Source organism: Meriones unguiculatus, chromosome 14, assembly GCF_030254825.1.
Source record: "Meriones unguiculatus strain TT.TT164.6M chromosome 14, Bangor_MerUng_6.1, whole genome shotgun sequence".
NCBI lineage: Eukaryota > Metazoa > Chordata > Mammalia > Rodentia > Muridae > Meriones > Meriones unguiculatus.
This window is the reverse complement of record NC_083361.1, coordinates 36,415,368-36,433,179: the sequence shown is the minus strand read 5'-3', so window position 1 is coordinate 36,433,179 and position 17,812 is coordinate 36,415,368. Positions and strand designations below refer to the sequence as shown.

Here is a 17,812-nt window from a genome sequence, read left to right as displayed (position 1 = left end):
CTATTTGCATTTTTCTACATGTGGATATCCAGTAAGACCAGCACCACTTGTTGAAGATGCTGTCTTTTTTCCATTGTTTGGTTTTGGCTTCTTTGTCAAATATCCGCAGGTGTGTGGGTTTATTTCTGGGTCTTCTATTCGATTCCGTTGATCCACCAGCCAGTTTCTGTGCTGGTACCATGCAGTTTTTACTACTTTGCCCTATAGTACAGCTTGAGATCAGGGATGGAGATACCTCCAGAAGATCTTTTATTGTAGAGGATTGTTTTAGCGATACTGGGTTTCTTGTTATTCCATATGAAGTTGAGAATTTTTCTTTCAAGGTCTGTAAAGGATTGTGTTGGTAATTTAATGGGAATTGCATTGAATCTGTAGATTGCTTTTGGTAAGATGGCCATTTTTACTATGTTAATCCTGCCAAGCCATGAACATGGGAGATATTTTCATCTTCTGATATCTTCTTCTATTTCTTTCTTCAGAGACTGGAAGATTTTTACTTGCTTGGTTAGAGACACACCAACGTACTTTATGTCCTTTGTGGCTATTGTGAAATTGGTTTTCTTTGAAAGTTTCATAACTTTACAGTATATCTTGATCATACCGTCTGAACTCTCCCCAGGCCCTCCATCACATCTCGCTCTTAACTTCATTTCTTCCTTTTAAAATTATTTATTTTTAAGGGCTGGAGAGATGGCTCAGTGACTAAAAGTACATGCCTATCTTCCAAAGGACCTGAATTCCAGTTCCAGCTCTCACGTCAGGTGGCTCACCACTGCCTGTAACTCCAGCTTCAGGAGACCTGACATTTGTGCCCTCCCATGCACATACACATACATACATACATCCGAAAAGTGAAAATAAACTATTAAAATATGACTTATTTACTTTAAGTTAACATACAAATTGATAGATTTTGTAGACACTTTCATGCATATATATCCTCGTGCTTTTGTTCTTAGTCATCCTTCTTTGTCTTGGCCTCCCCTATCTTCTCCAGTCCTTCCCCCCACCCCAATAGCCCTCCCTTCTGCATTCATAAGACACAACCCAACTGAAATTAAACTTATCAGGTGGATCTCTGTGAGTTTAAGGACAGCTTAGTCTATATAGTGAGTGTGAGGGCAGCCCAAGCTACCTAATGAGACCCCATTTCAAAACAAAAACAAAAGCAAAAGCAACCCAATACAATGTGACTTTATTTGCCTCACAATTACAGGTTAAAGTCCAGCACTGAGAGGTCATTAAGGCAGCAGCAGCTTGAAGCAGTAAGTCATATTGTGTCATAGTCAGGAGCAGAAGGTAATGAAGTAATGCATGCATGCCAATGAGAGACCAAAGGATTAAAAATCAGTGGCTCTTATTTTGAAGTTTAAAGCACAAGCCTGAACTAAGGCCAGCCAAGTGGAGATATGTCCAGCCACCTTGAGGAAGAACTGGCCTTAATGCCCTGAGAGGGAAGAACTAGTTTTACTGCACTCTTTCCTGCCTACTAGAGATACAGTTGCTAGGAAACTGGCCCATCCCCCTAGGGAGGGACATCAGACCATTTATGGTTTGGGAGCCTTCCTATAGCCAATCAATTCAAAATGCAACATCCCCTTTTGTGTTTCCACCAATAGATGCTTGCCAGGCAGGAATCCCCCTGCTTTGGGTGCGATGGGAGGAACCGGAATCTTTAAATCACCCAACTAACCTGAGCATGAGGAACCTGCCTCTCACCACTTCGGCGGTGAGGGTGTGAGCCCAAGCTGCAGCTTGTAATAAAAAGATCCTCATGTGTTTTGCAACGGACTTGACGCCTGGTGGTGGTCTTTTGGGGTCTCGTGATTTGGGCACAACACCAACACCCAACTCTTGTGCTCTCAGAAAATTTGGTGACCCAAGAAATGGTGCTCTCCAAATTCAGAGTAGGTCTTCTGATTCTAATTAAACCCAATTCCGAAAACCTGTCAGACATGACCACAGGCCAACTTAATGTAAACAGTCCCTCATTAAGATGCCCCAAGTGGTTCTAGATTGTGTCAGTTGACAATCAAAACTGAGTATTAGCTGGGTGTGGTGATGTAGGCCTTTAATCCCAGCACTCAAGAAGGCAGAGGCAGGTGGATCCATGTGAGTTCGAGGCCAGCCTGGTCTACAAAATGAGTCCAGAATAGCCAAGGCTACACAGAGAAACCTTGTCTGGAAAAAGCAAAAAAGAAAACAAAAACAAACAAACAAACAAAAAAACCCTAACCATCACACAAGTATAACCCTGAAGGTCTACCTCCAGTGGCCCACTTACACCAGCCATGCTGCCTGTCCCAAAAGTTCCAGGGGACCAAGCACATAGCCTCAGGAACCATTAAAGATGTGGAAGAAGACTGGAGATGAGAAAGAGCAATAGAGGGGTGAATATGACGAAAGCTTATTACACGCCTGTATTGCACAGCTGTAACAAGCTCCCTTACTATAAGCCACTATTTTACATTGATAATTTTCTAATTTAATTTTATTTTATTAATTACAGTTTATTCACTTTGTATCGCCCCTGTAGCTCCCTCCCTCCTCCCCTCCCAATCCCACCTCCTTTCCTCATCCCCATTGGTGCCCCTCCCCCAGTCCACTGATAGAGGATGTTCCCCTCCCCTTCCCTCTGATCCTAGTCTATCAGGTCTCATCAGGACTGGCTGCATTGTCTTCCTCTGTGGCCTGGTAAGACTGCTCCCCCTCAGGGGGAGGTGATCATACATTGATAATTTTTAAAAGAATGGACAAAGTGGTCACTAAGAATATATATGGGGCAATGGTTCAACAGCTAAGAGCACTTACTATTTTTGCAGAGAAACTTCTTCCATTTCCGAGCATGCACATGTTGGCTTACAATCATCAAAACACTCATACACATGAAAATGAATAAATCCTTAAAAAAGAATATAAGCAGATATGTAGGAAACATAATGTAGTATATATAGGTAAATATGTAATTTACATATTCTAGATAGTCAACAGTGCCAGAGATGTTGAGCATGTATTTTGTTGTTATTGTTGTTGTTCTGTTTTTTTTAAGACAGGGTTTCTCTGTGTAACCCTGGATGTCCTGGAATTTGCTCTGTAGACCTGGCTGGCCTTGAACTCACAGAGATCCATCTATCTCTGCCTCCCAAGTACTAGGATTAAAGACATGCACAACCACTGCCCAGCAATAAGTTCTTAAGAAAAATGCAAAACTGAGACTAGGGGTGGAGACAGGTGTCTGTAATCCCAGCACTGGAATGAAGAGGCACCTAGATCTCTGTGAGTTCAAGGTGGACCTGGGCTGCATAGGGAGTTCTAGGACAGCCAAGACTACATAATAGAGAGACCCTTTCTCAAAAACACCAAAGAGGGAAAACATTGTTTAAAAAAATAAAGAAAAATGTATATGTGTATATATGTATGTGTGTGTGTGTGTGTGTGTGTGTGTGTGTGTATTGTATGAGTGTGTGTGAGAGAGAGAGACAGAGAGATAGGCATCTATGCTCAGGCCTGGCCTCTGTTCTATGTGAAGAGTCAGGAAGAGGCAGACATTATCCTGTCCCTGGATGATTCCCAAAAAGCTGGCATCAAGGTTTCACAGAAATTCATAGGGATAATTTGGTCCAAGGTTTCATTTTTCCCCTGGGGCTCTGTGGTGACTTTGGGTAAAGAAAAACAGAGCTGAATTGAGAGGAAGAAAACTTCTAAATTGGAGGGATTCCTACTCACGCCCATTTCCCCTTGTTTTTATCTGGAAATGTTTGAAAGGTATAATCTTCCCTAAATGCTTCATTTTGGGGTAGGTTGTTGAGATACAGTCTCATGGTCAAGCTGTCCTCAAATTTGCTATGTAGCCAAGCATGACTTTGAACTTCCGAATCTCCTATTTCCCAAGTGCTGGGATTACAGATGTGCACCAGTATATACTGTTTTTGCAGGGCTGAGGATCAAGTACAGGGCTTCATGACTAACATCTGTAACTCCATTTCCAGGGGACTGGTTATTCTATTCTGGCCTCCTTAGACACTGCATACACATGATGCACAGACAATAAATGCAGGCAAAACACCCATATACATAAAACAACTTTTTAAAATATTTATTTGTTTATTTATTATGTATACAATTTTCTGTCTGCATGTACACCTGCAGGCCAGAAGAGAACACCAGATCTCATTATAGATGGTTGTGAGCCACCATGTGGTTGCTGGGAATTGAACTTTTAACCTTTGAGCCATCTCTCCAGCCCCCACATAAAATAACTTTTAAAAAGGGAATGATGGGCAAACATGCCACCAATTGAGCCAGTCACAAACCACTTTTTTCATTATTTGATATTTATTGTTTGACTTTATACGTATGGGTTTTTGCATGAATTCGTGTCTATGTACTATTTGTATGCCTGGTGCCTTCAGAGCCAGAAGAGGGAATTGCACACCTGGAACTGGGGTTACAGGTAGTTGTGGCCACAACGTGGGTGCTGGGAAACAAAGCCCCATCCTCTGTAAAAGCAACAAGTGCTCTTAACCACCAAACCATCTCTCTAGCCCCGGTTTCTCATCACTACCATATGGTGAAAATAAATTTCCTGTGTGCCTGTGTGGAGAAACCTGAGAAACCACTGGGTGGGACCTAATTTTTAGATAAACCCGTATTTATTTAGGGTACAGCATAGTATCCTCTATCTATAAGTAACAAGGCTAAGTAAGTGGGCAACAATTAAATTTTGCCACAAAAGTAGCTCTTAATTGGTTTGTAGATTTGAAGCTGCTTTCTGGCAGCCATTTCATGACTGGTAAAATTTCTTATTCAGTACGTAATTGGTTAATGAATTGTTTTTCCTAGGGTGATTGACGTATAATTGACACATAGACATTAAATATGCGGGGACTGGAGAGATGGCCCAGCAGGTACAAGCACTGGATGCTCTCGCAGAGGACCATGGCTCAATCCTAGCATACACATGGTGGTTCACAGCCATCTGTGAATTCAACACCTTCTGGCTTTGCAAGCCTCAGGTATGCACATGGTACAGACATACATGGGCCACACAGCCATACATTCAGGAAAACCACATTAATTTTTTAATTAAATATGTCAAGATCTTACTTTATACATAGTAAATTCATTCAATTTGTACCTGTCAATTATACCTGTTTACCTGGGAAGCAGAAAACAGTCACAACCACACAATGGCCCATTAGAACAAGGAGTGTTCAGTTACTTAACCAAGGTCTATTTGGAGACAACCTCTGGCTATGCCAGGCTTCAACCAGAAAACCTCCCATTATCAGCACGAGTATAGCAGCTACTCCAATCCGAATGAGGTTGCCCATGGTGTAGCCTTCTGTCATGGTACCGTGGGGCTCTGGAGGCTCTGAAAAGGAGATGATCATCACTGGCCACAGAGAGCATCCCTCCTGACTGAATCTGACTCCCAGATGTCTGCTTGCATCCTGGACTGCGTTCTCTAAAGATTTAGCTGTGAGTTGAAATGGGTATTCCTTTACCTTCTCTTCTTTATGTTCAACTCTGCCTCAGCTCTTTTCCTTTTTCTCTTTTCATTTTTGCCTCTGCATTCTTCCATTTCTCTATCTCCCTTAATGTATTAGGAGTTAATCTTAGGCGAAGCACATAGATCAAAGCACATAGATCCACAGAACACAGCAATCAGTGGCAGGTCAGCATGCTTCCTCAGACCACAAAATGCCATGTTGGCAGTGAAATTCAGAGGATTTGAACCTACCAAAGGAAAGTTTGGTTCACCGTGTATCTCCCCTTCAAGAGGATGGAAAGGAACAAGGGAAATAAATGGCTAAGTGGGTAAATATCTCAACCCCAGAACCCACATAAAGGTGAATACAGCAGTGTGTGTATTTATTTTGTGATTTATTTTGTGTGCCTGGCCCTTTAAAGGATTTCCAGTGGCTAGTCCACGGGCCCTATGTGGAATGCTTAGCCATTAGAACTGTTTGACCTTTGTTCTTCAATGTCGATTGCTTCTTAGACTTCTGGGATGTAAAAAAGCCAGCAGAGGATCCAACGGCAGAAGAGTAGAGTCTAGGTGGCAGAAGAGTAGGGTCCAGGAGAAAGAAAGTAGGGTCCAGGAGAAAGAGAGCAGGGTCCAGGTGGCAGAGAGTGGGGTCAGAGAGTAGGGTTAGAGAAGACCGTTGGTGTCGAAGGAAAGAAGATTGAGTAGAGCTATAGAAGAGAAGAGATTGAGCAGAGTGAAAATAAGAGACCGTTGAGCCAAGAGAAGTTGAGCCGAGCCAGAGAAGATATTGTTAGGAGAAGAGCCCACACAGCGAAAAAGGCAAAAAGCTACAGTAGTGCACACCTAAAGCCCGTATGCGCTGTAGTGAGTCAGGAGGAGAACCCACAGGGGCTTGTGGGCCAGCTAGCCTGACATCTGCAGTGAACTTCAAGAGACCCTCTCTCCCACAAGGCAGAAGACAAGGACCGATACCAGCCAAGGCTGTCTTCTGACCTCCACACATGCACCTAGGCATGTGATTGTCTGTGCTTATGCACATGAACACACACACACACACACACACACAAGAAAAGCAGGAGGAGGAGAAGGGGGAGAGGTGGTACTGATGTGATGCTTGGCATTGATCTGTCCTTAAAGAAGCCAGCACACGAATCAGCTCATCCCAAAGACTGCAGCTTCATAACTAAATGCAGCAACAGACCGGTTACCTGCAGGAAAGACCCACAGGGAAAGGCAGGTAACATCACTACTCCACAGAAGATCATTCTTCACCTCATTACTGACCACACAGGCCTTCATATCTGACAGTGAGAGTTCACAAGCAAGGTGTGTGGCATTTAATGGGGCAACATTCTAGAAGGAAACTGGATGATTTTGAAGACTTCAAACGTAACGGAATTATATCAGGGAAAAAAACTCACTTATAATTGCTTACCTATATATAGGAATATGTGTAGGAGACCTCCACAGTGAAAACTTCAAAACACTGAAGAAAGAAACTGAAGAAGACACTAGAAGATGGAAAGACCTCCCCTGCTCATGATTGGCAGAATTCTTATTGTAAGAGTGGCTACATTACAAAAAAGCAATCTGCAGATTTGATGTAATCTTTATCAAAATCATAATGATGTTCTTCACAGTGCTAGAAGAAACGATGCTAAAAACTCATGCGAAGGATGTACAGGAGCCATCAAATAGCAAAACTGATCCTTAGCAGAAAAAGCCATGTTGGAAGCATCATGATACCCAGTCTCAAATTATAGTATAGAGAGATAGCAACAACCACAAGCCCACAAAACACAGAATGGCACTGCATAGACACAGACATGTAGACCATTCAAACAGAACAGATGGCCCAGGAATCAGCCCAATTCTGCCAAAGGGGTCAAAAACATGCTGCAACCAGGAATGGTAGTGCACACCTATAATACCAGTGCTCTGGGGGCAGATTTCTCTGAGTTCCAGGCCAGCCAGGGATATATAATGAAAACTTGTCTTAAAAACAAACAAGCAAAAAAACATTATAGATAAGATATCTGAAGAGGTTAAAAGTAACAGAGCTAACTCCATTTTGTTTGTCAGACTCTATCTTAAGTTGACTGTCCTTAGAGTGACTTGGCCTCCACCCTTGAGTTCCAGGAAAAGCTGCAGAAAGTCCTTAGCAACTTGCAGCCATACACAGCAACTCAGGCTAACTGATAACGATGGGGATGGTCAAGAAAAACATGAGTTGCTCCCAGGTCAAGATATACTTTTGGACTAACTGTTTTTCTCTGTGGTTTGACCACATGCGATTAACCAATTTGTTTACAGTGCATTGCATTCCTTTGATCCTTTGTCCAATCATGTAACATCAAGGCTTGGAAGTCCCTGCTTGCAGTTTTTCCCTTTAAAAACCAAGGTCTCCCTAGACCTCGGGTCGCTCTCCCAACCTGATAATGTCAGGAAGGATTGTGACCCAAGCTCGAGCTTGTAATAAAAGAACTCTCTTGTGTGTTTTCATTTGACTCGTGTTCCTGGTGGTCTCTTGGGGGAAGTCTCATGATCTAAGCATAACAATATTCTCTTTAACAAATGACATTGGGAACAACAATGTTTGCTTGTTGAACATGAAAATAGATCCGTATCTTTTACCCTGCACAAAAATCAATTCTAAATAAGTCAAAGGCCTTAGACCAGACACTACTAGAGGAAAAAAACAAAACAAAAAAATCCACTCAAACATATAGACAGGCAAGGACTGGATAAAAAATTCTTTGTTAGCACAAGAATCCAGAGAACTAACAAATGGGATTACATGAAATTAAAAGGCTTCTATACAAGAAAGGAAACACTCTACAGTGTAAGGAGACATAATGTAGAAAGGGGGAAAAACTTGTACGATTATACTGCAGAGGATTATTATATACAAAAAATAAAGAACTCTGAAAATTAAGCAACAAAAATCATCCAAACAATATATGAACAAATGAACTGAATAGGCAGTTCTCAGAACCAGAAATGGCCATTAAATAGTTGAAAAAGATATTCAGGGAAATGCTAATTAAAACTGTTATGAGAAGCCAGGCATGAGTCCAAGACAGCCAAAACTATAGTGAGAAACCCTGTCATGAGATTCTGTCTTATGAGATTTTATCTTATCTCATAAGATTCTAATCACAATCAAAATGGCTGCGTGAGCATCAACCGGTGCTGGTGATGATGCGGGAGAGAGGCATCCTTAACACTGCTGCTGGGAGTGTAAACTTGTACAGTTACTATAGACATCAGTGTCCCAGCTGTATCATTCCTCGGTACATATGTGGAGGACTCTAAGCCAGCATACCACAGGGATGCCTGCTCATCCATATTAATTGCTACCTTATTCACAATGGCCAGATACAGCGATGGATGAACGAAGCAAGTGTGAAATGTGTACATAAAAAGTTTATGCAGTATGAAGAAAAACAAAGTCATGGTGTCTTCTGGAGTCAATTTTATTAAATGAAATAAGCCAGCTTCAGTAAGATTAGAATCATGTTTCCTTTCAAATGTAGTACCTAGATTTAAAATTATACTTGTGCACATATGTGTGTATTTATATTTGGGGGGGGGGTTTACTAATGTATACAGGGATAGTGAGAAGTGGGGATGAAAAGTAGGGGGAATAAAGAGTGTGTAATGGGATGCATGTAACAGCAAAGCCGACACTGAAACTAAGGGAGAAGAGAAGGAAGCAGCTGGGGTCCGGGAAGATGGCAAGGCAGAGCAGAGGGGGAGGGAATGGGAATAAATGCCCGTATGGAGTCACCTTGATTAAACTTTGTGTGCTAACTATTAGTGGTCAAATACTTGACTAAGGCATCCAAAGGAAAGCTTTGTTTTGACTCACTGTGTGAGGCTGTTGTCGATCCCGGTGGGAAAGGCAGCGCAAGCGCGAGGCAGAGGGCCGTGTTGTCCGCAGCCAGGAAGCAGAGAGCAGTAAACACTTCGGTCAGTTCCCTTTAGCGTTTTTATTTGGACCCCAGCCCTCTGATGGCACCGCCTACCCTCAGGATGAGTCTTCCTACCTCATATCCTAATCTAGATAATCCCTCACGCGCAAGGCCAGAGATGTGTTTTCTTGGTGATTCTAAATCCCATGAAGATTAACTTTATATTAACCTGAAAGATTAATATAAATTATAGGAAGCCAGAGTAGCAGAGTAGCAGTGTACCCCTTCGGCCCTAGCATTTTCAGGCAAAGGCAGGCAAATCTCTGTGACTCTGAGGCTAGCCTGATCTACATAGTGAGTTACAAGGCCAGCTAGGCTACATGCTGAGACTGTCCTCAAAATAATAATAGCAATAATCATAAAAATAGAAATATAGATATTGCATAGCTTTAAAAATGTCTACTAACTATGATCCCCCTACACACATACAACACACAACATACACACACACACACACACACACACACACGCACAGGTATTCACAAAATTACACAAAACCTTACCTATCACAGAGATCTCAAGGAGATCGCTGGGGGTTGAGGCCCGATAGGGAGCCTTCGCCTGGTAGTATACACAACTGTATTTCCCTGAGTCTCTGGCTGTCACGTTCTGAATAGAGAAGTCTACTACCATTCCTGTTGCGCTCCTAGTCTGCACAGGCAATGAGCGTCCCACCTTCAGCAACGCAAACTGTATGGGTCCAAGCACACTGCCAGCTTTCTGGCACTGCAGAGTCACCTTGCTTCCTGCAGTCACTGTGCCCCTGTGGTGGGCTTGCAAGGAAGGTTTAAGTAAGTACCCTAGAAGAAAAAGAGGCTCTGAGCTCAAGGGAAGAAGCTGTGGGCCTGTGCTAACTCTTGATCTTTTTCTCTTTTCCACTCCCACAAACCCTGGGTGGAGCCACATTCCCCCTCCTCTAACTCTTGCTCTGGAGATCCCACCCTCTCCTTCCTCCCTTCTTCTAGTCCCTCCCTCAACCTCTGCCTGAGGATTGCCACAGTCTCTCTGAGGCAGGCCTTCCTCACCTGTGACCAAGAGGAGAAGGGCATCACTGGACTGTGCCAGTGTGCTGTGGAGCCATTTGCTGTAGTATTCACAGGTGTAGTATCCTCCATCATTCTGTTGTAGCTCAGTGATATGGAAATCAGCCATTTCCTCTGAAAAATTATAAGGCTTCACAGAATCCAGAACAACACCTTCCTTTTTTAGTATGAAGTATTTACTTGGGGTAAGGCTGTTACATCGCATTGTCACACTGCTCTTGCTGGGGAGAACTGAGCTGGGCCAGGCACTGAGGCTGGGCTTCGGGAGAGGCCCTGGAAGGAAACGGAGCCCAGAGCTGCACCTGACATACTTACCTGCTCCAAGAGTCGTCTCCATGACACACAGACACACACACACACACACAGACACACACACACATTGTCCCTACTTACCTGCTCCAAAAGTCGTCTCAGTGACACACAGACACACACAGATACACACACACACACACACACTGCCCCTGTCTGCAAACCTAGTCATCCAGTTGTTGACTCCATTTGCCTCCTACCCCTCTTCCATCTTGCCCCCCCCCAACACACACCTTATTTTCTTTAAAGAGGGAGAGAGCACTGGGGAGATAGATCACTTAGTAAAATGCTTTTATTCGTGAATACCAGAGTTTGAATCCTGGAATCCACATACAAATCAGTGTGGTAGTGCATGCTTGTAATCCCATTCTGGGGACGTGGAGACAGCTAGATCCCGGGGCTTCCTGGGATCCTTGTGCACGCACACACACACACACCTTCAACCCTGGGTCCAATGAAAGACCTTGTCTAACCAAAAGAAAGGAAGGAGGAAAGAAAGAAAGAAAAAAGGAAAGAAAGAAGGAAGGAAGGAAGGAAGGAAGGAAGGAAGGAAGGAAGGAGAAAAGAAAAGATGGAGGGAGGGAAAGATGGAGAAAGGGAAAAGAAAAAAAGAATTACAGTACCACCACCACCCAAAACTAAAACAAAAAGGATGGAGGACTCCTGAGAAATAACACCAAAGGTGTTGACTTCTGACTTCTACATGCGTGCACACGTACATGTGTACTCAGATATGTGCCCATGGACATACACAAGGATGATATAAAAGGGGGAAGGAAAAGCAGGGTGTTGAGGGTAAAGGATCAAGAAGAGTTTGCCTTAAGACCCACTTACCATTGTCAGGAATGCTTATTTGCCCAACACACAGCCCTGAGGGGGAAAAAATCACACCTGAGCACAAGTTCCTGTCTGGAGTCATCTCGTCACCATTCTTGAGGGCACCCTGAGAGCACTGTCATGTTATCACTTGGGGTCTGCCTCTCAGGGGGTTGCATGCTCCCTGCTCTGGGATGTGGCTTTGGTTTCTGAGATTGGCCATTATTACCTTGTTGCTCTCATTCCAAGGGTCCCATGTCAGTTCTACAAACTCCCACAAATGCTTCCAATTCTCATCCCTATCCCCAAGCTTCATATCACCCTCTCTGCTAGAGCATGGGTCCCATTGTCTGGGTCATAACCTCTCCTGGGAAGGAGCACCAGCCTTGTAGGACACTGGGGAAATCAGTTAGCCTGCTCCTCATGGTATCAAGACCCTGTGGAGGAAGCTGGGAATGGTGGGACACACCCTTAATTCCAGCACTTAGAAGTCAGAGGCAGGAGGACTTCTGTAAGATTGAGGCCAGCCTGGTCTACAACAGGAGTTCCAGGTCAGCCAGGACTTTGTAGAGAAAGCATGTCTCAAAACAAACAAGTGAAAAAGACACTGGGGACAGCCAGGCATGGTGGTGCACGCCTTTAATTCCAGCACTCGGTGAGGCAGCAGCACTCAGATTGCTGTGAGTCTGAGGCCAGCCTGGTCTACATCATGAACTGCAGGACAGCCAGGACTGCATAGAAAGAGGCTGTCTTAAAACAAATAGACAAAGGGCCTGGAGAGATGGTTCCGTGGTTAATGGCACTGACTGCTCTTCCAGAGGAGGACCCAGGTTCAAATCCCAGCACCCACAGCTCACAAATGTCTGTAACTCCAAGATCTGACACACTCACTAGAGATTGACCTCCTGCCTCCATGCATGCATGCACATCTGCACAGGTGCACACATGTACACACAGACAAAACTTATTTACAATGTACACACAAATAGATAAAGTGTAATAAAATAAAACTAAAATAAAACTTCTCCTGCCTGCACATGGTGTCACCCTAGATGAGGAGCTACAGATGCTGAATGGTTGTTGAGAGAAGAATCAGTCTCCTCCAGGGATGAGTCTCACACAGGTTGACCAATGCTGAGTGGTCACTCCTGGACACATATCCATACGAGTAAAGCTGCATGGACTCACTAGTTGTATATATGTTCTCATGAACATGTATACACACATATGTACATATATATGTTATATATATTGTATATAACAATGATAGTTAAAGAAGAGATTGTAAATTTGGAAAGTCAGACATGAGGACATGGAAGGAAATGAAGAGCAGGAATGATGTAGATGCAGTGTGAAAGAATTAAATTAGCAGAACTAACTCTATGTTGTTTCTCAGACTCCATCAAGGTTAGCTTGTCCCTGGAGTACCTTGGTTTCCAACCGTAAGTTCTCAGAAAGAACCATAGAATGTTCTCAGCAGCTTGCAGTTAGACACAGCAACTGAGGCAGATGAACAAAGACAGGGTCAGTAAAGAAAACAAACAAACAACACAAAACAAAACAAAAGAAGACAAACCCCAAGTTCCTCCAAACATCCCCAAGATAGCCTCAGAACAAGGAACCCTGTAAGTTCGGTCCTGTTCATTGAACATGGCAACATGGAACCAGTAATATTGTTGGGGTTAGACACACATGGGTTGAAATTCAGTTTCCTCAAAATCTCTGAAATTTACAGCAAATCACTTCAGTTTGCAAATTCAGACCAAATTTCTAACCTGTGAAAGCAAACTTAATTTTCTTCAAAAAGTTTTGGAGTTTTTTGTTTTGTTTGTTTTTAAACACAAAGTGAGTCAGAATAGTCTCATTATGTAGCCGTGGCTGGCCTGAACTTGCTATGTAGTCCAGGCTGCCTTCAAACTCACAGAGATCAACCTGCCTCTGCCCCCTCAAAACTGGGATTAAAGATGTTCTACTGTCCATGGTTCATATAAATATATTGTATATGGTTCATATATATATATTTAGAGAGAGAGAGAGAGAGAGAGACACCCATGTAACCCAGGCTGAACTTAAATTCACGAGGTAACTGGATGGCTTTGAACTTCTGATCCTCCTGATTCAACCTGTCTAAAGCTGGGTTACAGATATGTGCCACCACATCCTGCTAAGAAAAGTTATTTAATACTATTTATCCCCTCTTATAGATATTATTATATCAAAAGAGGTGGGTGTGGAGGCACACGCCTGTAATTTCAGCACTTGGGAGCGTAGGCAGGAGGATCTTTATGAGTTCAAGGCCAGCCTGGTCTACATAGTGAGTTCCAGGTCAGCCAGAGCTGCATAGTAAAAGCTTGTCTCAAAATCAATAAATTAATTAAAATAAATAAGCAAGACGGTCTTTCTGAGTTGGTCCCTGACATATCTCAACCATAACAAGTTGGCTTTGTAGAAAAGTAGACAGCTGCTGACTCAACCTTGCTAACAGTACATACAAGTTCCCAGTTTTAATCCTTACACTATATCTATGTTCTATCTGCTTTGTGTGTGTTGGGGGGTGGAGGAGGGAAATCTCACGTAGTCCAGGCTGGCCTGGAACTCCTTATTTAGCTGAAGATGACCTTTACTTATGGTCTGCCTGTCTCTGTATCCCATGTACTGGGATTACAGATTCATGTCCCCATACTTGTTTTTTAGCACTGGGGAAGGAACCAGGGCTTCACACTCACTCGGTGAGCACTCTGTCAACAGAGCTACAGACCAGCTCCTATTTTTTCCTCATTTATGTTACTGCATGTTGAGCATTAGTTTTGTCCTAACACATAGAATGTACTCAGATTTCTGGCTTGTCCTATGTACTGAGGACACCCATCTGGCTACAATCCCCATCTAAGTATCTCACCAGCTTTATGATTTCCTGGAGACTGGGTAGGTGATCCTGAGCAACTTACGGATGCAGAGAAGGGGAAGGAGCCTAGGGATCATGGTGGCTCAGCAGCTGGTCCAAGGATCTTCGTCAGCTCTGTTATCAGCAGAAGAACCTGGCCAGGTTACTGCAGTCTCTCCAACCTCAGGGAGTAGGCAGAGCTGGGTTTGAACTGGCTGCTCAGTTCCTTCTTCCACGTCCACCCTCAGGAAATGTGTTGATGCCATCTGTTGCAACATGTTCCTGTAAACCCCTTCAGAGACTTGCCTCTCTTGGTCCTCTTCTGTCTCAGTCATGTTTCAGACCTTACATGGGTAACCTTCAAAAGACCTAACACTGAGCTTGCCGAGTTCATACTGAGATGATGTGAACAAGTCATTGCTGAGATTTATGGAAATTGGGAAGCAGACATGGTAGTTAGTAGACATTGGCCAATACTCCTTTCCTAACAGAGCTGATCGGATTCTCATTATGGAGGCAGATGCACAGAACCCAGACAGCCTCTCTCTTTCCTATTTTCACTTTATTTGGCTTTGTATTTGAGAAAGGATTCCATGTAGCCTCAAAACTCCTGCTTTCCACATCCTGATGGACACATGCCCCAACATGTGGGTTAGCTAGTGCCAGGAACTGAACCCAGGGCTTTGTGTTTACTAGACCAGCACTCTACCAACAGAGCCACAGCCACAGGCTCAGAAATGCTTTTCCGGCTCAAGTTACATGAGTGAGTACTGGTCATGATTGCATTTGCCTTTGATTTTAGTTTTAGTATGAGAGTTTTGTTTATTTTAGTTTTTGTTTGTTTTGTTTTGAGGTTAAGTCTCAGTATGCGGTCCAGGCTGGCCTCATATTTACTGTTGGTGAGGATGACCTTGAACTTCTTTTCCCCCTGCTTCAATCTCCTGGGTCCTGGGAACAGAGTTTTTAAGTCAAGGAAGCTGCTGAACACATGAAGATGCTAGTGTCAAGAATAGGCCTATAAGCCGGGTGTGGTGGCACAAGCCTGTAATACCAGCACTTAAGGAGGCACAGGCAAGTGGATCTTTGTGAGTTCAAGGCCAGCCTGGTCTACAAGTGAGTCCAGGACAGCCACGGCTACACAGAGAAACCCTGTCTCAAGAAACAAAACAACACAACAACAACAAAGGCTAGGCCTGTGACTCAGGAGTATAGTGCTTCTCTGGGACACTTGAGTCACTAAATGTAATTCCCAATACCATCACCAAAAACAACCCCAAAAGGAGTGATCATGGTAGCATTATCCATAAAAGATCAGACTAGAAGGAGCCCAAAGAGAGTGATAAACAAATCAGGACATAATCATTTAAGAGAATAACCCCAAACTTCAACAAGAATAAATAAATAAAATGCACGTAAGGCCATCAAGTCTCAGAAGCAACATGGAGTGTAAAAGAACCTGGATACAAAGCTAGCTATACAAAGGTCAATGATGGGCAAAACTTGGTCACAAAGAAATCCAGAACTTATTTTCTAAGGGGAAACAGAAACCAACTGGAGACTGTGCCAAGAGAACTTCTAGGAGTGTTAAAATAGTATGGTTTTAGCTATACAATATGAACACCAAGTTGGGAGAAAGAGATATGATACATAATAGGCATGGCAGATGATAAATAGACAGATAGATAGATAGATAGATAGATAGATAGATAGATAGATAGATAGGATACTGTGATTCTCTGTTATCAACTTGACTATATCTGAAATGAACTACAATCTAGAAATGGAGGGCACACCTGTGACCCGGATCTTGAGGCAGGAAGACAACAAGCTTTTGATCCAGATCTTGAGGTGGGATGACACACACTGTTTAATCCAGATCTTGAGATGGGATCACACACATACACACACACACACACACACACACACACACACACACACACTTGATCCAGATCTTGAGACACATCCTTAATCTAGGCCACACCTTCTGCTGGAGGCTTATGTAAGGACAATTGTAGGCATAAAGTCATTGTGTAATTCAAATCTGATTTCTGTACCCCTCAGATCTGGTTCCAGTCCTTGTTCTGAGAATCTCCTGTCTCAATGTTGTGTAAACACTGCTACCCAATTGTCCCCTGAAATGCCAATAAAACAGCTTACAGCAAATTCCTGATCAGGGGGAGAATAGGGCTGGACTTCCTGCCTTCCAGGGCAGGAGGAGCTAGAGGAGGAGGTAGAAAATTCAGACATGGGCAGAGGTCCAGGAAACATCAGGAGGGAGGAGCGGGAGTAGAGAATTCCATAAACCGCGAGTATCTTAGGGATTTACACTGGGAGGAAGCCAGACTAGCTTAGAGAGTGAAGAACAGCTTAAAACTGCTCAGGATTGTGCTGTAAAGATCGATAAACAATATAATTGAGTCTCAATTATCTGGATTAAGAGAGAAACTGAGAAACAAACAAAATTTTACAAAAAATAACTTCAAGAGATAATGGAAGAAGGAAGGGGTTTTATTGTTCTTCACCTGCTTGCACTTACCTTGCCATCACATCCATTGAAGGCTACTTCTTTCAGATTCCAGCTTATACACAAGACCAGCTGAAACACACAGCCTCGTGGGACTGAGCAACTACTAGATTCTTGGCGTTTCCATTCACAGGCGGCAATTGTTGGATTAGTTGGACTACAGCCTGTAAGTCATTCCAATAAATTCGCTTTATGTATACGCAGATTCATTCCACAGTTCTTTGACTCTAGATAACCCTGACTAATACAGATGGATGGATAGACAGAGAGACAGACAGATAGAGGTTTGGAAGATGATTTTATTGGTAAAATGCTTGCCATACAAGCCTGAGGACCTGACTTTGATCTCCTAGGACACACACAAAATGTCAAGAGCAGGTGGCATGCTTGTAATCCTAGCATAAGAAGAGCAGAGGGAAGATCTCTGGGCCTCTATCTAGCAAAGCCAAATAAGTAAACTGAATGCCAAGTAAGAGATCCTGTCTCAAAAAATAAAGAGAACATAGTTGAGAGCACCTGAGGCTGACTTCTTGCCTTCATGTAGACACAAATACACACACATGTGAGTGCGTGTGCACTGGCACACAAATACACTCACATAAAAAATGAAAATTGTATAAATGATAGATAATAGATATATAGAGAGAAGATGATTATTGTTGCATAGATGATAGATTAGATATATGGTAGATGATAAACAGACTAGACAGATAGATGGATGGATAGATAGATAGATAGTTAATAGACATATAGTCAGACAGTCATAGTATT

At 43.1% G+C, this 17,812-nt stretch overlaps 1 protein-coding gene across 1 annotated transcript; it reads right to left on the bottom strand.

Annotated features, from left to right (window-relative positions):
- Positions 1 to 4,206: 4,206 nt before the first annotated feature.
- LOC110555991 (T-cell-interacting, activating receptor on myeloid cells protein 1-like) lies at positions 4,207 to 14,737 on the bottom strand. The gene is made up of 5 exons (XM_060366259.1): positions 14,582 to 14,737; positions 11,652 to 11,687; positions 10,491 to 10,781; positions 9,969 to 10,265; positions 4,207 to 5,374 (listed from the first exon to the last, which is right to left on the bottom strand). The coding sequence occupies exons 1-5, from the start codon at positions 14,613 to 14,615 to the stop codon at positions 5,214 to 5,216; spliced, it is 819 nt and encodes a 272-aa protein (XP_060222242.1). The 5' UTR covers positions 14,616 to 14,737; the 3' UTR covers positions 4,207 to 5,213.
- Between the last annotated feature and the right edge of the window lie 3,075 nt (positions 14,738 to 17,812).

What these genes read in the sequence shown, in the direction of transcription:
- LOC110555991 (XM_060366259.1), bottom strand. Translation starts at nt 14,615, where the DNA reads ATGATCCCTAGGCTCCTTCCCCTTCTCTGCATCC. An exon ending in CCTTCCCCTTCTCTGCATCC is followed by an intron (nt 11,688 to 14,581) that starts GTAAGTTGCTCA and finishes TTTCCCCCTCAG; the next exon opens with GGCTGTGTGTTGGGCAAATA. An exon ending in CCTTCTCCTCTTGGTCACAG is followed by an intron (nt 10,266 to 10,490) that starts GTGAGGAAGGCC and finishes TTTTTCTTCTAG; the next exon opens with GGTACTTACTTAAACCTTCC.